We start from the raw sequence: 15868 nt of genomic DNA, 5'->3' as shown, positions 1-15868 counted from the left end.
AATATGATAGGAAAGTCCATAGAAAGATTATTTTCAAGGATGATGTTGATCAGGGGAAGAGTCCTGGTGGTGCATGGGCTAAAAGCTAAGCCGCTCACTGAAAGGTCTGTGCTTTGAGCCTCCCAGCGGCTCTGCCACAGCACCAGACGGGCATCTACTTCGGTCAGGATTGAAGCCTGGGACACGCTATGGGCAGTGCAGTCCTCTGGGGCTGCTATGACCGGAAGTGACTCCATGGTGATGAATGGGTAGGTGGATGGGGTTAGACATTTTGTATTAAGTGGGTCAGTCTTTGGCAAAATTTAACCTGATCTCTGAACCTGTGGGGATTTGCCGTAGAGAGGCCTGGTTCCATGGCTTCCTGGGATGAGAGAGCGAGAAATCTAAGGCTAACAATGCTATGTTAGCGTTCCAGCACAAAGCTGATATGGGAAGATTTCCACTAAAAAACTTAGCATTTAATGAGGGCAAAACTATCCTTCCTTTTTTTAATACCATGGGAATGTACTTGAACACAACACACTTCTTTGTATGTGTGTGTGTGAATCAGGTGATGGTACACAAAGCAATTCAGTTTTCCATTTAACAATCCATACACATTTGGTTGTATGTAACCGATTGGCATGCACTCTTCTTGTAAGGGAGCAACATGATTTAACCTGTGGAGAATTTATGCAAACAGGTCAGCTTACATGAGTGGCCTCTCCAGCTTAAACACATTATATTTTATAGGAAAAAAAATTGTGCCCAAGATGAAAACTGTTCTGGCGGTAATTTTTATGACAACAGTATGACTTTGGGGATGATGTGTTTCTTACTATGAATTATATGCAGTTTCTCTAAACTGTCACCCTGGTAAATAGAGATTGCTTATATTGAAAATATGAAAGAAGAGAGTTTGGGGAATTTTCACGATCCCAGAACAAACGCCCTGAAAGATATGTTTATAAATAATAAGATACTACCTGTCTAATGAATGCTAAATAACATATAAAAGCCCTGGTGGTATAATGGGCCACAAATTGAACTGATAACCAAAGGGTCTCTGGTTTGAACCCACCAGTTCCACTTTGGGAGAAAGATGAGGCTGGCTGCTCATGTAAAGTTTGAAAGCCTCAAACAAAAGGGGCAGTTCTACCCTGACCCTCAGCATGAATCACAATTGACTTGACAGCAGTGACTTTTAAAAAAATTATTTCATGTCATATATGTAATGAAGCTGAGGCTCAAACATTGGGATTGAACCAATTACAGAAAATGGTGGGGGGGGGGGCATGTTTGACCTCCTGTAACTTCACAAGGGCGAAACCATCAAACCAAATCACTGCCATCAAGACCCTGTTGGACAGAGTAGTACTGCCCCTGTGGGTTTCCAAGACTGTAAATCTTTACAGGAACAGAAAGCCTCTTCTTTCTCCTGCAAAGTGGTTGGTGGTCTCAAACTGCTGACCTTGTGGCTAGCGCCTGACTCGAACCCACGATGCCACCCGGAGAATCCATCCCCCACACCAGCATCACCCAAGGCCAGTATCTGTAAGGCTGAGGGCCAGACGTGCTTCTGCCCTCCAGCCACCCTTCCCAAGGCCCTCTGTAGCTGTATGGCCACACAGAACTCAGACAATACTCACACGTATGGGATTTATTAGGGACGTTAACAAGCTACAGATGCTCAGGGGACAATTAATTGGACAGGACAGCCTTTTCTCAACCTTGCCCGCAGGCAGGCTCTTGTCTTTGGGTTGGCTCTCTGCCACACGGACTTCTTGGTTTCTGCTCTCGGCTTCACTGGCCCCGTGGGCTGGGAAGTCCACCGTCTGTCTCCGCCGCTGGCTCTTGGGTCTCCTCTGCCACTCCTGTTGCTCCTCTGGTGTCACAGCTGTCTCCTGGGTCAATTCGCTGCACTGCAGCTTGTTTCAGTGTCTCTTAAAAGGGACGCTATTCGTTTCCTATTGCTTCTGTGAGACGTTGCTACATATTTCGGCTTTAAACAGCACAAACATATCCTCTTATAGTTCTGGAGTTAAGAAGTCTGAAATAGGTCTGAAGGGGCTAAAATCAAGATGTGGGCAAGACAGATTCCTTCCAGAGGCTTCAGAGGAGAATTCTTTCCTTGCCTCCTCCAGAACCTAGGGGCCAGCATCCCTTCGCTTGTGGCCACATTGCTAATCTCTGCCGTCAGCACACGACCTTCTCCTTTTCTGTCATCAAACCTCTGGCTCGTCCTTATAAAAACATCTGTGGTTTTTGGGTCTACCAGGATATCGAGGACCGTCTCTCCATTTGAAGCTCCTTTATCCAGTCACTCCTGTATCGGTTCTTTTTACCATGTAAATGAATATAGTTTCAGGTTTCAGGTATGAAGATGTAGACATTGGGGGTGGGGTGTTGCTCTGGCAGCATGGTGGTTAAAGCACTTCTCTGTTAACTGAAAGTATGGTGGAGTCCCCCCAACAGAATGCCAGTAGAGCCTCCTGTCCCTCCCCCCACCCCCAAATGACAATGCTTATGATAACCCCAAACACCCTCAATTATGGCCAAATTGGCCCTCTCCAGGGACACAGCATTACCCTAGTTAACTCATTTAGTGGCAGGACTAAGTATTAACCTAAGTCTTTTGATTCTGAAACCCTTTCTACTGTGCTATACTCTATCACTTCGCTTCTGTTTTCCACGTACGTATTGACATGCTGATAAGATTGCTGCTAAGCACTGTACTGTCACTCGGTCCTCAGAGACTGGCACTGCCACTCATGGGGGAGATGGAGTTTGACATCCGCCTTTGTTTCCTGCAAACATTTAACTTGCTTGTGTTTCTTTGCGTTTAAAAAAAGCTGGGGCTCCCTTATTATAACCTGAATGTTTCATTTATACAAAATCCAATACTGTGGTGTGTATTTTTGTGTTTTTCTAAGGTCCTAGAAGAATTATTGGCAAGGGCTGTTGCTACTCTCCCATTCCCCAGGGACTTGTTTTTCACATCTTGTCCCAATCTGGGCACGAATCCACTGTGGGTACAAAAATATCTAATGCAGGGACCGTGAAGGTGTGAAGTGTAGGCAGCTAGCTAGGCAAGCAAATAAATGAGCACTTCGCAGAGTGTCAGAATGCCTGCTGAGAATTCTTTTGATGAATATCAATTTAAAGGTTGTCTAAACAAAATGATGCGGATGATGATTGAACTAACAGGGGGAACTAATTCTCAGACCTCTGTCAGACAGGCAGAAACTGTGGAGAAAATTCCCAATATAAGCTATCTCAGCCTACCAAATGAAGGAGCGATTCAGATTTGATGATTTTTAAATTCTAGTTTGTGCTCAGAGATGCTTTTGATTCAAACAGACCCACTGTTCCCTTAGTGACAAAATTACAGGTGTAAATTCAGAAAGCCATAGTTAAATAAATGTCTGGAGAAAAAAATTTAGCAACAGATAGAAAGAAAAGAGATCAGGCGAGGAAGAAGGTAAACAAAACCAGAAGGCTGAGTTGGTTTAGGAAGTGGGACACGAGGATGGCAGGCAGCTCATATGATTCCACTAGTAAATGGTTTGTTTGGACGAGTGCAAAGAAGGCCCAGAACATGCGGAAGTCTTGGGCTTTTACCTGGACTTGTGGGCCCTTCCCACGCAGAGACTGACAGCTCTCTCTTCTACAGACTACTATGTGGCTGTTTGCTTACCTGGACATTTCTTTCACCTACTCGACATCCAACATCCAGACTTGATCTGTCACAGTCTGTTTATGACAGGTATGACTGCTGTGCTGCCCTGCTCCCCCCAGATAGGACATACACATATTTGGGCTTGTTTTGACTGTAGTATTTATATTTGGGTTGGATGGATTTCCCACCCCCTTTCATTTGATGATCTCTTTCTGGCCAGGAAAAAATGCAACGATTGATCTGCTACCTCCTAGTCCTTTGCAGTCCCTGCCAGGGGCCCTGGTCCTGGATGGGAGTTCGGGAACGCTCTCAAGAGCACTGCTGGACCTGCCACACCTGCTCCAGCTGCTGTGGGAGAGCCCCCTGGACTGCGAGAAGATGGCCCTGCTCCACTGCGCCCTCGCCTGTGGCCGGCACTCTCCGCTCCTGGAAACCCAGGTGGGAACACCAGGGGGACTTATTGGGAAATGGAATGAAAAGACAATGGAATTTTATCTTGATCTTTACTTTGAATGCTTTCAACCCCCCCCAGCCCCTGCCGCTTGTATTGCTTCAGTTTAAAAATTGGCAAATAGACAACATCAAGTGTGTTCATACAGTGCTTGCTAAAGAACAAGAACCCCCAACCCATGGCTGTCAAGTCAATTCTAAATCATAGTGACCCTGTGGGGCAGAGTAGAGCAGTTCCAAGGTTTATGGATTATGCATTGGATTGCCAGCCACAAAGTCAACAGTTCGAAACCCTCAGAAAGAAGACACTTCCCATAAGCAATTGCAGTCTTGTAAACCACAGAGACCGTTCTACCCAGTCTTTTAGCTTCCCCGTGAACCAGGACTGACTCGATGACAGTGGATGTGCGTGTGTGTGCGTGTATGTATAACCTTTATGAAAGCAGCCTGCCACCTTTTCCTGCTGTAGAGTGGCCAGTGGCTTGAACTGCTGACCTTTTGGTTACCAAGCCTGTGTTGAACGGCTGTGCCACCAGTGCTCCTTGAAAAAGAATAGAAATTATTTTTATTTGGCAACAAATGAGGTTTACAATCTTTGCCCCGATCCAGACATGCTCTTTTCCTATGTTGTGTGAATCCTTATTAGACATGGCACTGTGGGTTTGGTGTCAAACTGCTAGCCGAGGGTTGGCAGTTCGGACTCACCCACTGCTCCTCGGGCGAAGGACGAGACCAGCTGCTCCGGTAGAGAGAGATGGAGCCCGTAGAAGCAGCTCTGCTCTGTCCCAGAGGGCTCCTAGAGTTGTAATTGACTCGATCGCCGTGTGTGGTTATATTGTTGTTGTTGTGTTAGTTACTGGACATCAAGCTATGGGGCAGGCCTGTCCTTTTGAGTGCTCTTCTATCTGGTGAATAAATAGCCATGTTGTTAATATTCTAAAGAAGTGCTCACTCCGTGAATAATGAGTCTCTCCAATATTCCACCTTTTCCCCTGGCCTCCATTCCGTGTGCTCCATCAACAGGCCTCAAATACAATGGCAGACATTTATTACCTACATTAATAAAACAGCTTGTATCGTATTACACGTACTAGTTTACTAAGTACTTCTGATTATTCTGTTATTTATGTTTTACATTAAGAAACCCTCTTTACTGATCTGTCTGGGACCAAGTGGTGGTTAATGATTTTTTTTTAATGGCACCTTAAACATCTTATTTCGATCCTAATCGCCCAAGTGTACACTTATTCACACGACATTTTGATGGTGATCACGGCTCCTTGAGTGTGTGCTTCATCAACTGAGTTCAGAATTGTTTTTCTTGCACAAAACCACTGGCAATATGTTATCTTGGACCCTCTGTTACTTTCTTTGCTAATTCCTTTAAGGAGAACCATAATAGAACGATCCGAAGGATATAGGATCTTTCTAGACTCAGACTCCCACCCCAATCTTTTTTAGTTATCTCAACTAGACCTTATTTTTATTTGACTTTTTTTAGACATACCTCCATTGAGCCTTATGAAAGCATTCAGTGTAGCCTGTATTGACCTCAAAAGTCTTTTTGTAGCCCCATTTTTGTAGTAACATTTTACTCAACTGTGCAATTGTGGAAATAAATATAGCTACATAAATGCGGAGAACTTATGCTAGACATCAGAAAGGGCTTATAACATAGAAAGGGTTTCTGTGTTGGAATGGACGTGTGAGGGTTGGGGTCGAGATACCCAAGGAGGTGCCTCCCCCCACTAGTGGCCCAGCAGAACCGATGGAGAGAGTTGTGGATGTAGAAATGATCACTCCCCTGCAGCGAGTCCTGGCGCCACAAGGGTTAGGTGCTCAGCTGCTCACCAGAAGGTTCCAAGTGTGAGCCCACTAGCTGACTTGGGGAAGAAGGGACCTGTGATGGGCTGCTAGCAACCCCTCGGGGCAGTTCTACTCTGTCTTCCAGCATGGCTGTGGGTCGCGCTTGATGTGATGGCAAACGAGGACAACAAAGCCCACAATCCCTCCCTTGGAGGGTTGTACAGTGATGCTCACATAGGGCCAGTGACATGACAGTGGTCACATTAGTGACTGAGCTGCAGTGCAGACCCCTGGCCAGCCCCGTCCGAGTGCAGAGCTTTGGGTTTTGTGTGTCCTGTATCCTCCACCTCTCCCCGGTACATTGTCTAGCAAACAGATGTTGGCTAACAAAGAGCTGGGTCCAAGCCAGCGGCATTTATTTGTAGAAAGGTGTGGAAAGGACCTCATTGTCATACTGTTTTGCCAGTATCTTCCTGCAGTCGATCCCTTGACAATAAAGTGACTGTATGCATAGGTTCCAAAGCAGTTACAGAATTCCAGAGTCATAGATCTGTCCCTCCTTGAGGGTGGTGTGGAAGTCTAAATACCAACAGGGTTCTGTCTTCTTATTTTTTAAAGGTTATTCAGTGGATTTCTGAGAACATCTCCACCTGCCATTCCTTTGACCTCATTCAGGAAATTCTAGTTGGTAGGTGTTGCTGACAGTGCCTGTTAAGCCGCAGACGTGACCCTTTTGCTTCAGGGAAAGTCATCCATTGATAATCCCTCAAGCTGCCAAAATGCTGACAAGGATCATCTTTTAAAAAACAACACACACTTCGGTGGAGAGCAGCTAATTAAATTTCCTTCTCTCATGGATTTGCGAGAGGCTCTGACTCCTCAGAGACTGAAGAGATGCAAGACAGAATTCAGATTTTATAACTTGATTAGCTTTTTTCCCCCAGTGAGCTGTAACTTTCTTAGCCTGGTTTTTGGTTGGGTGCTTCTACTCGTATATGACGTCATGTACAGGTATCCTCTGCTTTACTACAAGCAGCTTCTTTTTAACAAAACGCCTACATTAGTGTTTTGGTTTTTTTTTTTCTAAACTGTAGGAAATCTAAAGAGGATGTTTGCTTTTACAAAAAAAAAAAAAAGGTGAAATACAAAACTAGAATTTTGCCGTAAGCCATTCAAGAGGCAGCGGGCCCCCTGAGCACCAAGCTCCTAAACTGTACCACTTCATATTGGCTGTATGTTTATCCCAGCATTCCTCTTTTTACTGTGTTACTATATTTATAAGGTTTTAAGTGTTATTTTGTGTGATTTAGTAGTTTGGTTTTTTTGTGGGGGGGGGGGCGGTAGTGTGTAGGAATGATCATTTCTTCCCCATACAAATCAAGGGTGGTTGCTGCTTTACTTTATAGTCGCTCAGCTTAGGGAGGGGTTCGGGGGGACACTCTAGTTTCAGGCAGCAGGGGACCCTGTAGTGTCATCCGGGCACATGAAAGTGCCAGGTCATCCATTGGGAAATTCTCCTCCGTGTAGACATGGCATGATGAAAGGCAGAACCCGAGCATCTTAGTCGACAAAATCATCACCATCATCTTTTTGAGGCCAAAGCAGAAGGCATTAGGAATGTTCGTTGGTTTGCTTGTTCAGTGACTTACAATGCTGGTCAGCCCCCTACCCCCACCCAATTTTATTTAATTGTCTTTATTTTTCGGAACCGAACATAAACGATCCTTTGTTCAACATTTTTGTAATTTGAGTATTTTTAGCATTTATGGAGTCTTTTAAACTTACCCTTTTTATTAAACCATGTCTCTCCCCCCCCCCCACCTTCTTTCAAAAATATACTCAGCTTCTTCGTATTGGAGTATACAGCCAGAGAGAAGTAACGCAGATGAACTGTTGCCACACTCCTCGGTGCTCTCTTGGAATACAGTAAGTCAACACTCGTACTGTCCATGCAGCTAATGGTTGAGTGTGCTAGCTGTGGGCCATTTGGAGCACATCCCTGTCTTAGGCCATACTTCCATTCCTGTGTTGACTTCATAAGGAAGTGAGTTGGAGTTTTCTGGCGAAACCCCTGCCTCTGGCCGTAGTACATATACATGTATAGAAGTTTCTTTTTGTCACCGTTGTGTGCTACCCGGCACACAGCGGTCCTATAGGACAGAGTAGGGTTTCCTAGTTCATAGTCTGTATCAGCACAGATTGCCAAGTCTCTTCTCCTTGGAGCTGGATTCCAGCCGCCAGCCTGATGAGCAGGCCAGCACTTAGTCATGGCGTCACTGGTGCTCGTCTATGGAGGCGTTTATCATTGCTGTTGTGTGCTGTTGAGTGGCTCTGATCCATCAGAACTCTGTGTATCACAGAAAAAAACCACTGCCCGGTCCCGTACCATTCTGTCATTGCTGGGTTTGAGCCTATTGTTTGACCTCTGTGTCCAGCCATCTCCTTGAGGGTCTTTTTTTATTGACCCTGCAGTTTACCAAGCAGCTAAGAAGTAGCTTCCCCTGATAGCATGGCCAGGGTAGGGGAGACGCGATCTTGCCCTCCTTGCCTCGAAGTCGCATTCTGGCTGTGCTTCTTCCAAGACAGATCTGTCTGTTGTTCTGGCAGTCCGTGGTGCATCTGCTATTGACTGCTAACACTGTGCCATCCAAATGTATCACTTCTTCTCTGGTCTGACTTGCTCACTTTCCAGCTTTTATACCCATCCGAGGTGATTGAAAATATCATGGCTTAGGTTAGGCACCACTTAGTGACATCTTTGCTTTTTTAAAAAACAAAACACTTTAAAGAGATATTTTGCACCAGATTTGCCCATTGCAATATGTGGCTTGATTTCTTGACTCCTGTTTCCAAGGGCATTAATTATTGATTATTGGTCAAGCTGCAAGTATTTGTATTTTCTTTACGTTAAGGTGGATGCTGCGTTGAAGGGTGTTGTCTTTGATCATCAGTAAGTGCTTCAGAGGCTCTTTGTTTTCAGTAAACCATGTTATGTCACCTGCATATTGCAGGTTGCTAATTCTGATGCTGCATTCCTCTTTATTCAGACCAGCTTCTTGGAATTAAATGCTTTTGCATCATCAGTAAAACACAAGGAAATATCTTTCTGGTAGTCTCTACTTTTAGCCAATATCTGTCTAACATCAGCAATGATATCCCTTTGCTTCATTGTCTTCAATAGCACATTGTCTTCTGAATCTGGCTTAAATTTCTGGAAGTTGCCTGTTGATGTACTTCTGTAACCATTTAAAAATTATCTTCAAAAAAATTTTACTTGCATGTGATATTAATAATTGTCTGATAATTTTTGCATTCTGTTGGATCACCTTTCTTTGGAATGGGCACAAACATAGATCTCTTTCAGTTGGTTGGCTGGCTAGGTCTTCCAAATTTCTTGGATAGATGAATGAGTGTTTCCAGGATTTTCCCAGAGCCTTTTTTTTGATATGCCATTGCCTTCAGTGCAGCTTGGACTTACTCCTTCAATATCACTGTTTCTTGATCACATGTTACCTCCTGGAATGGTTAAATATTGACCAACTCTTTTTGGTATCATGACTGTATGCATTCCTTCCATCTTCTTCTGATGCTACTTTCATTGTTCAATGTTTTGCCCATAGAATCTTTCAGTATTGCAACTCAAAGCTTGGTTTGTTTTTTTCTTCAGTGCGCTCAGCTTGAGAAGTGTAAAGTGTATTGAAAAAGTATCTAGAAATATGAAACAATAGACTCGAAGAAAAGCATACAGGGCATTTATTGTTCTTATTTCTATTAGGCATCTAAAGTTATATCACCTTCAAATTAGAGATGTATATGCACATATTTATATTTACATATACATGTATATTTGGTACAAGAATAGATTAAAATAGCAGGGTATTTTTTTCTTCAGGTTTTTCTAAATGATGAAAAATTGGACCACTGATATTACCCTGAGCTGTTCTGCTTACTTGTTTTGTTAGTCCAAGCTCATAGAGAAAATACGTAATGTTCTAGGGCTTCAAGATTAGTGAAGTTGACAATTTAGGCAAACCCACTCTCCACCCTTATTTTCTGTCAGTGTAGACGCCCTCCTTGATAATTAGAACGTGCTGAGTGCAAACATTATGCATCTTCTCTCGAACACGGTGAAGTCAGTCCGATTTTGTTGGACCTGACAGTGAAAGCCGCGTGTGTGGCTGCCTCCTCTCCCGTCCCAGTGGGTGTTGAAGTGCAAACTTAGTGTGAGGCCGAGGTTGGCGTTACTCAGTTTTACAATGGTTAAAAAAAATAAAATAATGACCATAATAGTAACCAATCAAGTGATATGATTGAAAACACACAATAAAAAACATGCCCTAGAACCATTAACTCAGGGAATCTACACATAGAAACAGATACACTCACAGGGGCCCGCATGCAACCGAAGGACACCCTACCTGGTCCTGGGCCATCTTCAGTTGGAGGTCAGTGTGGAGGTCATCCATCTCCTGGAGAGTCTTCCTCTTTGTCACTGACAAAGCACGATGGGCTTCTCTAGGGACTGGTTCCTCCTGGTCACATGCCCAAAATATGTGAGACGCAATCTGGCCAGCCTCGCTTTTAAGGCACGTTCTCACTGTACTTCTTCCAAGACAAATTCGTTCACTCTTCCAGCAGCCCCGGTGGTGTAGGGGGTTGTGCCATTGGGCTGCTAACCATAAGGCCCGCAGCTTGGACTCGCCCGCTACTCGGGTGGAGAAAGACGAGGCTTTCTGCTCATGTGAAGGCGGACAGCTTTGGAAATCCACAGCGGCAGTTCTGCCCTGCCCTAGCTTCACTCTGAGTCAGATCTGACTCGATGGCAGTGAGTTTGGTCCTAGCAGTCCGTGGTATATTTAAAATTATTTGCCAACACTATAATTCAAAGGTCTCCATTCTTCAGTTTTCTTATGGTCCAGCTTTCTTCACAGGCATCTGGGGGATTGAAAATACTTTGGCTTGGATCAGGCACACCTTAGTCTTCAAAGGGACACCTTTGCTTTTTAACGCTTCAACGAGATTTAGAGAGCTAGTCCTTAACTGTGTTTAAGGTATGATGAAGATTAACTTCCAGATGCTCAGTCTATATAATAGTAGTGCTTTCTAAAATGTTTTGTTGTTGTCTTTCACTTTTTTCATGACTAAACTTCCATGAATTAGAAGACAATGATAAGAGTTGAACTCGTTCTTCTGCAGGCCCATGCATGTATCTTTAAGAACAATTGTGACTGTACAGACAGACACTGTGGTAATGTGGCAGGAAGCGTGCAGGTGAAACCACCTGGAGCCAGGAAACGCATCTCTCAGCTGGCTTCCTCTCCCCCTCCGCAGGGCCGCTGTGCTGTGCTGTGCTGTGCTGTGCTGTGCTGTGCGCTACGTTTAGGAGGCAGGTCTGTGTCACTGGTTCCGAGGCTTGTGCTTGAAGAGGGAGGCACAGTGGCTTTCTGTCCAGGGAGAGGATCACCCTGACAGACCACGCTGCACTTGTGTGTTTCTCATGACTTTCAGGGGGCAGGGAGCGGCGTGGACCTGGAGCGACATCGGAAGTCCTCTGAGAAGCACAATGTAAACCCCCACAGCTGTAACCACTGGGGACTGTGCTTATTTTGGAGTTTACCACATCACCTTAAACTTCTTGTGGTTAGAGCAGGACACTTGAATGGCTCTTTCTGATTCTGAAATTCTACGATTCTGTGCTTATCTTTACTAATAATGCAAATCGTGCTTTTTCATTCTCTAATCCGGAGATGCTTTTAATGCCACATTTTTAATGAAATCCCATCCACAATAGAAACATCAATTTCATACCTCTTCCATATGGAGATGGATTATTTCTCTAAATCACTGAATTGGATTCTTTTAAGATAGCAGAAAGTACTGCGCTTAAAAGATAACCCTGAATTATGTTTTGTAAACAGCTAGCTTAGTTAGACTGACTTTAGTACACTTCACTCAAAGCTGCAGTGGTAATTCCATGCTCATTTTGAAGAGTCCCTCCTTGCTAAGGCGTGATAAGTGAGGCACACACTAGATTAGCACTAGTTTTAAATTAGTTTCCCATTCCACAACATCCACCCATTTTGTTCACAACATTAGTTGCAACCCACTCTTCCCACCCCCTCCTGGGGTTTCCCGTTCCCACTTGCACATCTCCGCTGCCTCTTCTGCCTTGAGAATTTTGGTTTGGGGCAAGTGCTGCCCGTCTGGTCCCTGGCTGTGGCTGACTGTTCTAAGAAGCACTCCTCATGGGGTGACTGCTCTCTTCATAGGACTGGCTGGCTGAGACGTGGTCTCTGGGAGGGGATTTAGTTCCAGGTTTGAAGAGTCTAAAGACCATGGTGTCAGGGGTTCTACCAGGCTCTGGCCGACTAAAAAGGTCTAGTTTTCTTTGTGGCTTTGCATTCTGTTTTACATGTTTTCTCCTGTCCTGCCCAGGACTTCTATTGTAACCCTGCTTAGCCTCACAGGTGCTGGGCACCCTTGAGTCTCAGGCTAGTGGGGCCTATGGATCAAGAGGTCCGTTATCATTTTTTGGAGTAATGCTTCCAAGATTCCTCGACTGTTCTTTGCTGTGGATGGGAAGAGATCAGTAGGTATATCTTGGATGACTGCTTCCAAGCGTTTAAGAGCCTGGCTGTTACTCACCAGAAATGGATATAGGGCATTACTTTCTGGCTGTATGGTGCCAGTGGATCCGGTACACTCCTGAGACTATCTATGGTCCTCACCCAATAGGGAATTATCATAGATTTTCTACGGTCACATTAGTTTGTTCACATTAATGTTCACGCTGATAATTTGAATGTTCAAAAAATGTATTTCTCTACCACACCACTGCTCTTTGCTCAAGAATATTGCATATTAGTAATATCTGGTTGATTTACGCTCTAAACGATTCATAGTGCTTTAGAAACATTGAGTAGGTTCCAACTCATTGCAGTCCTGTGTACAACAGAGTGAAACCCTGCGACATCCTCACAATCGTTATGTACTAGTCTGTTCTTGTCTGGAGCCCTGGTAGTAGAGCGATTAAACATTAGGCTGCGATCCTCGTGGTCAGCAGTTCGACACCACCAGCAGCTCCGTGGGAGAAAGACTGGGCTTTCTACTCCCATAAACACTTCCAGCCTCGAAACCCACAGGGCTCACAGTGAGTCAGCATTGACTCGATGGCAGTGAGTACATCCACTGTTGCAGCTACTGTGACTATCCATCTCCCTGACAGTCTCCTTCTTTTTCCCTGACCTTCTGCTTTGCCAAGAACGATGCCCTTTTACAGGGACTACTTTATCCTGGTAACACGTCCAAAGCACATGAGACGTAGTCTCACTTCCCCTCCCTTGTGAGGAGCATTCTGGCTGTACTTCTTCCAAGATAGATTTGTTTATTCTTTTGGCTGACCATGGTACTCTCAGCATTCTTTGTCAGTCTCATAATTCAAAAGCAGCAGTTCTTCTTCGGTTTTCCTTATTCGTTGTCCAACCGCCACAAGCATATGCGGCGATTGACAATATGATGGCTGGGGTCAGGCTCACTTTAATCTTCAAGCGCCATCTTTGCTCCTGAACACTTTAAAGAAGACTTGGGCAGCTTTGCCCAGGGAAATACGCTGTATGATTTCTTGACTTCTGTTTTCATGACCGTTGACTGGGATCCAAGCGAAATGGAGCCCTTGCCAACTTTGATCCTGTCTGTTTATTGTGATGTTGTCTATGGGTCCTGTTGTGAGGGTTTTCATTTTCTTTACATGGAGTTGCAATCCATACCGAAGGCTGTAGTCCTTGATCTTCATGAACAAGTGCATTAAAGACACGCAGTACCTTCTAAATTATTTTCTCATATATCACTTACTTTTTAGGAGATGAAACCTGAATAGCTTAGATGAGTGTCTAATATACATAATTAACATCAAGGCACCCCCCCCAATAGCAGTGAATAAAGGGCGGTTTTAGATGTCTGCTCGCCTTTATTTGCGGGGCCCTGGTGGTGTAGTAGCTACACAGTGGGTTGCTAATCACAAGGTCTGCAGTTCAAAACTACCCGCTACTCCGTGGGAGAAACGTGAAACTTTGTACTCCTGTGAAGGGTTACAGTCTCAGAAACCCACCGGGGGGATTCCTGCCCAAGGGTCATTCATAGGGTCACTGTGAATCAGAATCAGCTTGATGGCAGTGAGTCTAATGATCCCTGGTGGCACAGCAGTTAAGCACTCAGCCGCTAAGCAAACTCTGGGAGGGAGATGGGGCAGTCTGCTTCCCTGAAGATTTTCAGTTTTGGAAACCTGTAGGAGAGTTCTCCTCTGTCGTGCAGGGTGTGTAGCATCACTTGTGTTGGAATCAACTTGATGGCAATGGGTTTGGTTTGTTCATGTTGGTGGCAGAAATCGTCCACTGTTAACTCGGAGGTCAGCAGTGAGGCCAGAAAAAGACCTGGCTTTCGGCGTCCATACAGATTGCCTCCAAGAATATCCACAGGGCAGTCCTACACTGTCACGCAAGCCCTTTATGGATGGACATGGCCTTGATCAGAGCTAGCAGCAGCAACCTCCACCATCTGAATTTCTGTTTTACGACTGATAGTGAGCAGAACATCACTGCGCAGACTCCTTGATGTGAACAGCACCCCTTTCCTGTGACAGTGCTGCACAGTTCTACAGAGGAGGGTAAAGTGCAGAAAAACATCCCATGACAGTCAAGCAAGAATCCCATTAACTTGTTTTCTCTCTAGTGAGGCAGAGACCAAGGACAATGCGTTTGAAGTACCAGAGATGCAGAGGGAGGAGGGCACACAAATAATGGGTCGTTTCCCCATATTATTACGTTTGATGGCGCAAATATAAGTTGCCTCATTTGTCCTTAAGTAGAAATGTGAAAATTCTGCTGTTGGTTCCGTATCTTCATGACAGAGACTTTTTTCCGTTCCTTCCGATCCTGTCAATGATTTTAACCATGGGGTGGTTCTTTCCTGGGCCAAGCGGTGGGCTGCATGCATTCAGTGTTCTCTAGGTATGTGTGTTTAAAGCAGAGGTCAGCAAACTGCAAGCCACCCTCAGTGAGCGAGACCGGGACAGCCAGCAGCTTCTGTCTACGGGGACAATGTTTCCTCAAGGCCCAAGTCTGTGATCCTTGATACAGTTAGCAGGTTGAGTATGTGTGTTTTTCTCCACCACAGGACATTCCTGGATTGACCTTTGTGACAGAAGAGATTGCCTTGCCTCTTATGAAGGTAAGCCCTGAGTAAAGCAAACCAACTCACTGCCGCCTAGTCGACCCTATAGGGCAGGGTAGAACTGCCCTTGTGGGTTGCTGAGACGATAGCCCCTCATGTGAGTAGAAAGCCTCCTCTTTCTCCCAAGGAGTGGTTGGTGGAGTTGAACTGCTGACTTTGCAGTTGACAGCCCCCACACCCAGATACCTAGGCTTCTTTGTTTGCCTCCACACTCCACCTGAAGTTAAATTGTGCCTCTGAATTTTGTCATTTACAAAAGGGAATTCAGAGTGGGAGGTGGGAGTGGGCGGGCCAGGAGAATCAAGGGTTAAGTAAGGTTGGTTCTCCAGAGAATCCTTCCTAAGTGGGTGGGTAGTCCCTGGGTGAGGCCTGGGGTGGTGAAACAGTGGGAGTGCTTGCCTGCTCACTAAAAGGCTGCTTTGAGTCTGACCCAGAGGTGCCTCAGAAGAAAGGCCTGGTGATCTATGAAAAACAAACTGTTGGAAGCCCTGTGGCGCACAGTTGTTCTGCCACGCATGATTCAGTTTGGTTTTTGTCACCGAGTATGACATTACGGCCATTCTTAGGAACCCGCATTGAAGAGGGACGTTGTCTGAAGATGGGAGAAAATGACAGGGCTCAATTGAAACCACACAGACTTGAACTTCCCCCAGCACCTCCAGCCTGCTTCCACGGGAATTCCTGAACCTGGTCGCTGTTTTTACGGAAGCCTGCCTCTTCCCCCGA

At 45.1% G+C, this 15868-nt stretch overlaps 1 protein-coding gene across 1 annotated transcript in view; it reads left to right on the top strand.

Moving 5' to 3' along the window:
• Positions 1-15868, top strand: part of LOC101639308 (gamma-secretase activating protein) — a 95488-nt gene that overhangs the window by 49164 nt on the left and 30456 nt on the right. The window contains exons 15-19 of the mRNA XM_045288948.1: positions 3653-3745; positions 3879-4096; positions 6533-6602; positions 7758-7840; positions 15086-15139. Of these exons, the coding sequence (XP_045144883.1) occupies positions 3653-3745; positions 3879-4096; positions 6533-6602; positions 7758-7840; positions 15086-15139 (518 nt within the window). The remainder of the gene's footprint in view (positions 1-3652; positions 3746-3878; positions 4097-6532; positions 6603-7757; positions 7841-15085; positions 15140-15868) is intronic.

This window comes from Echinops telfairi, unplaced genomic scaffold, assembly GCF_000313985.2.
Source record: "Echinops telfairi isolate 266 unplaced genomic scaffold, ASM31398v2 ScPeMD7_23;HRSCAF=83, whole genome shotgun sequence".
Lineage (NCBI taxonomy): Eukaryota > Metazoa > Chordata > Mammalia > Afrosoricida > Tenrecidae > Echinops > Echinops telfairi.
Note: the sequence above shows the minus strand (reverse complement) of the source record. Positions and strands in the feature narration are given on the sequence as shown.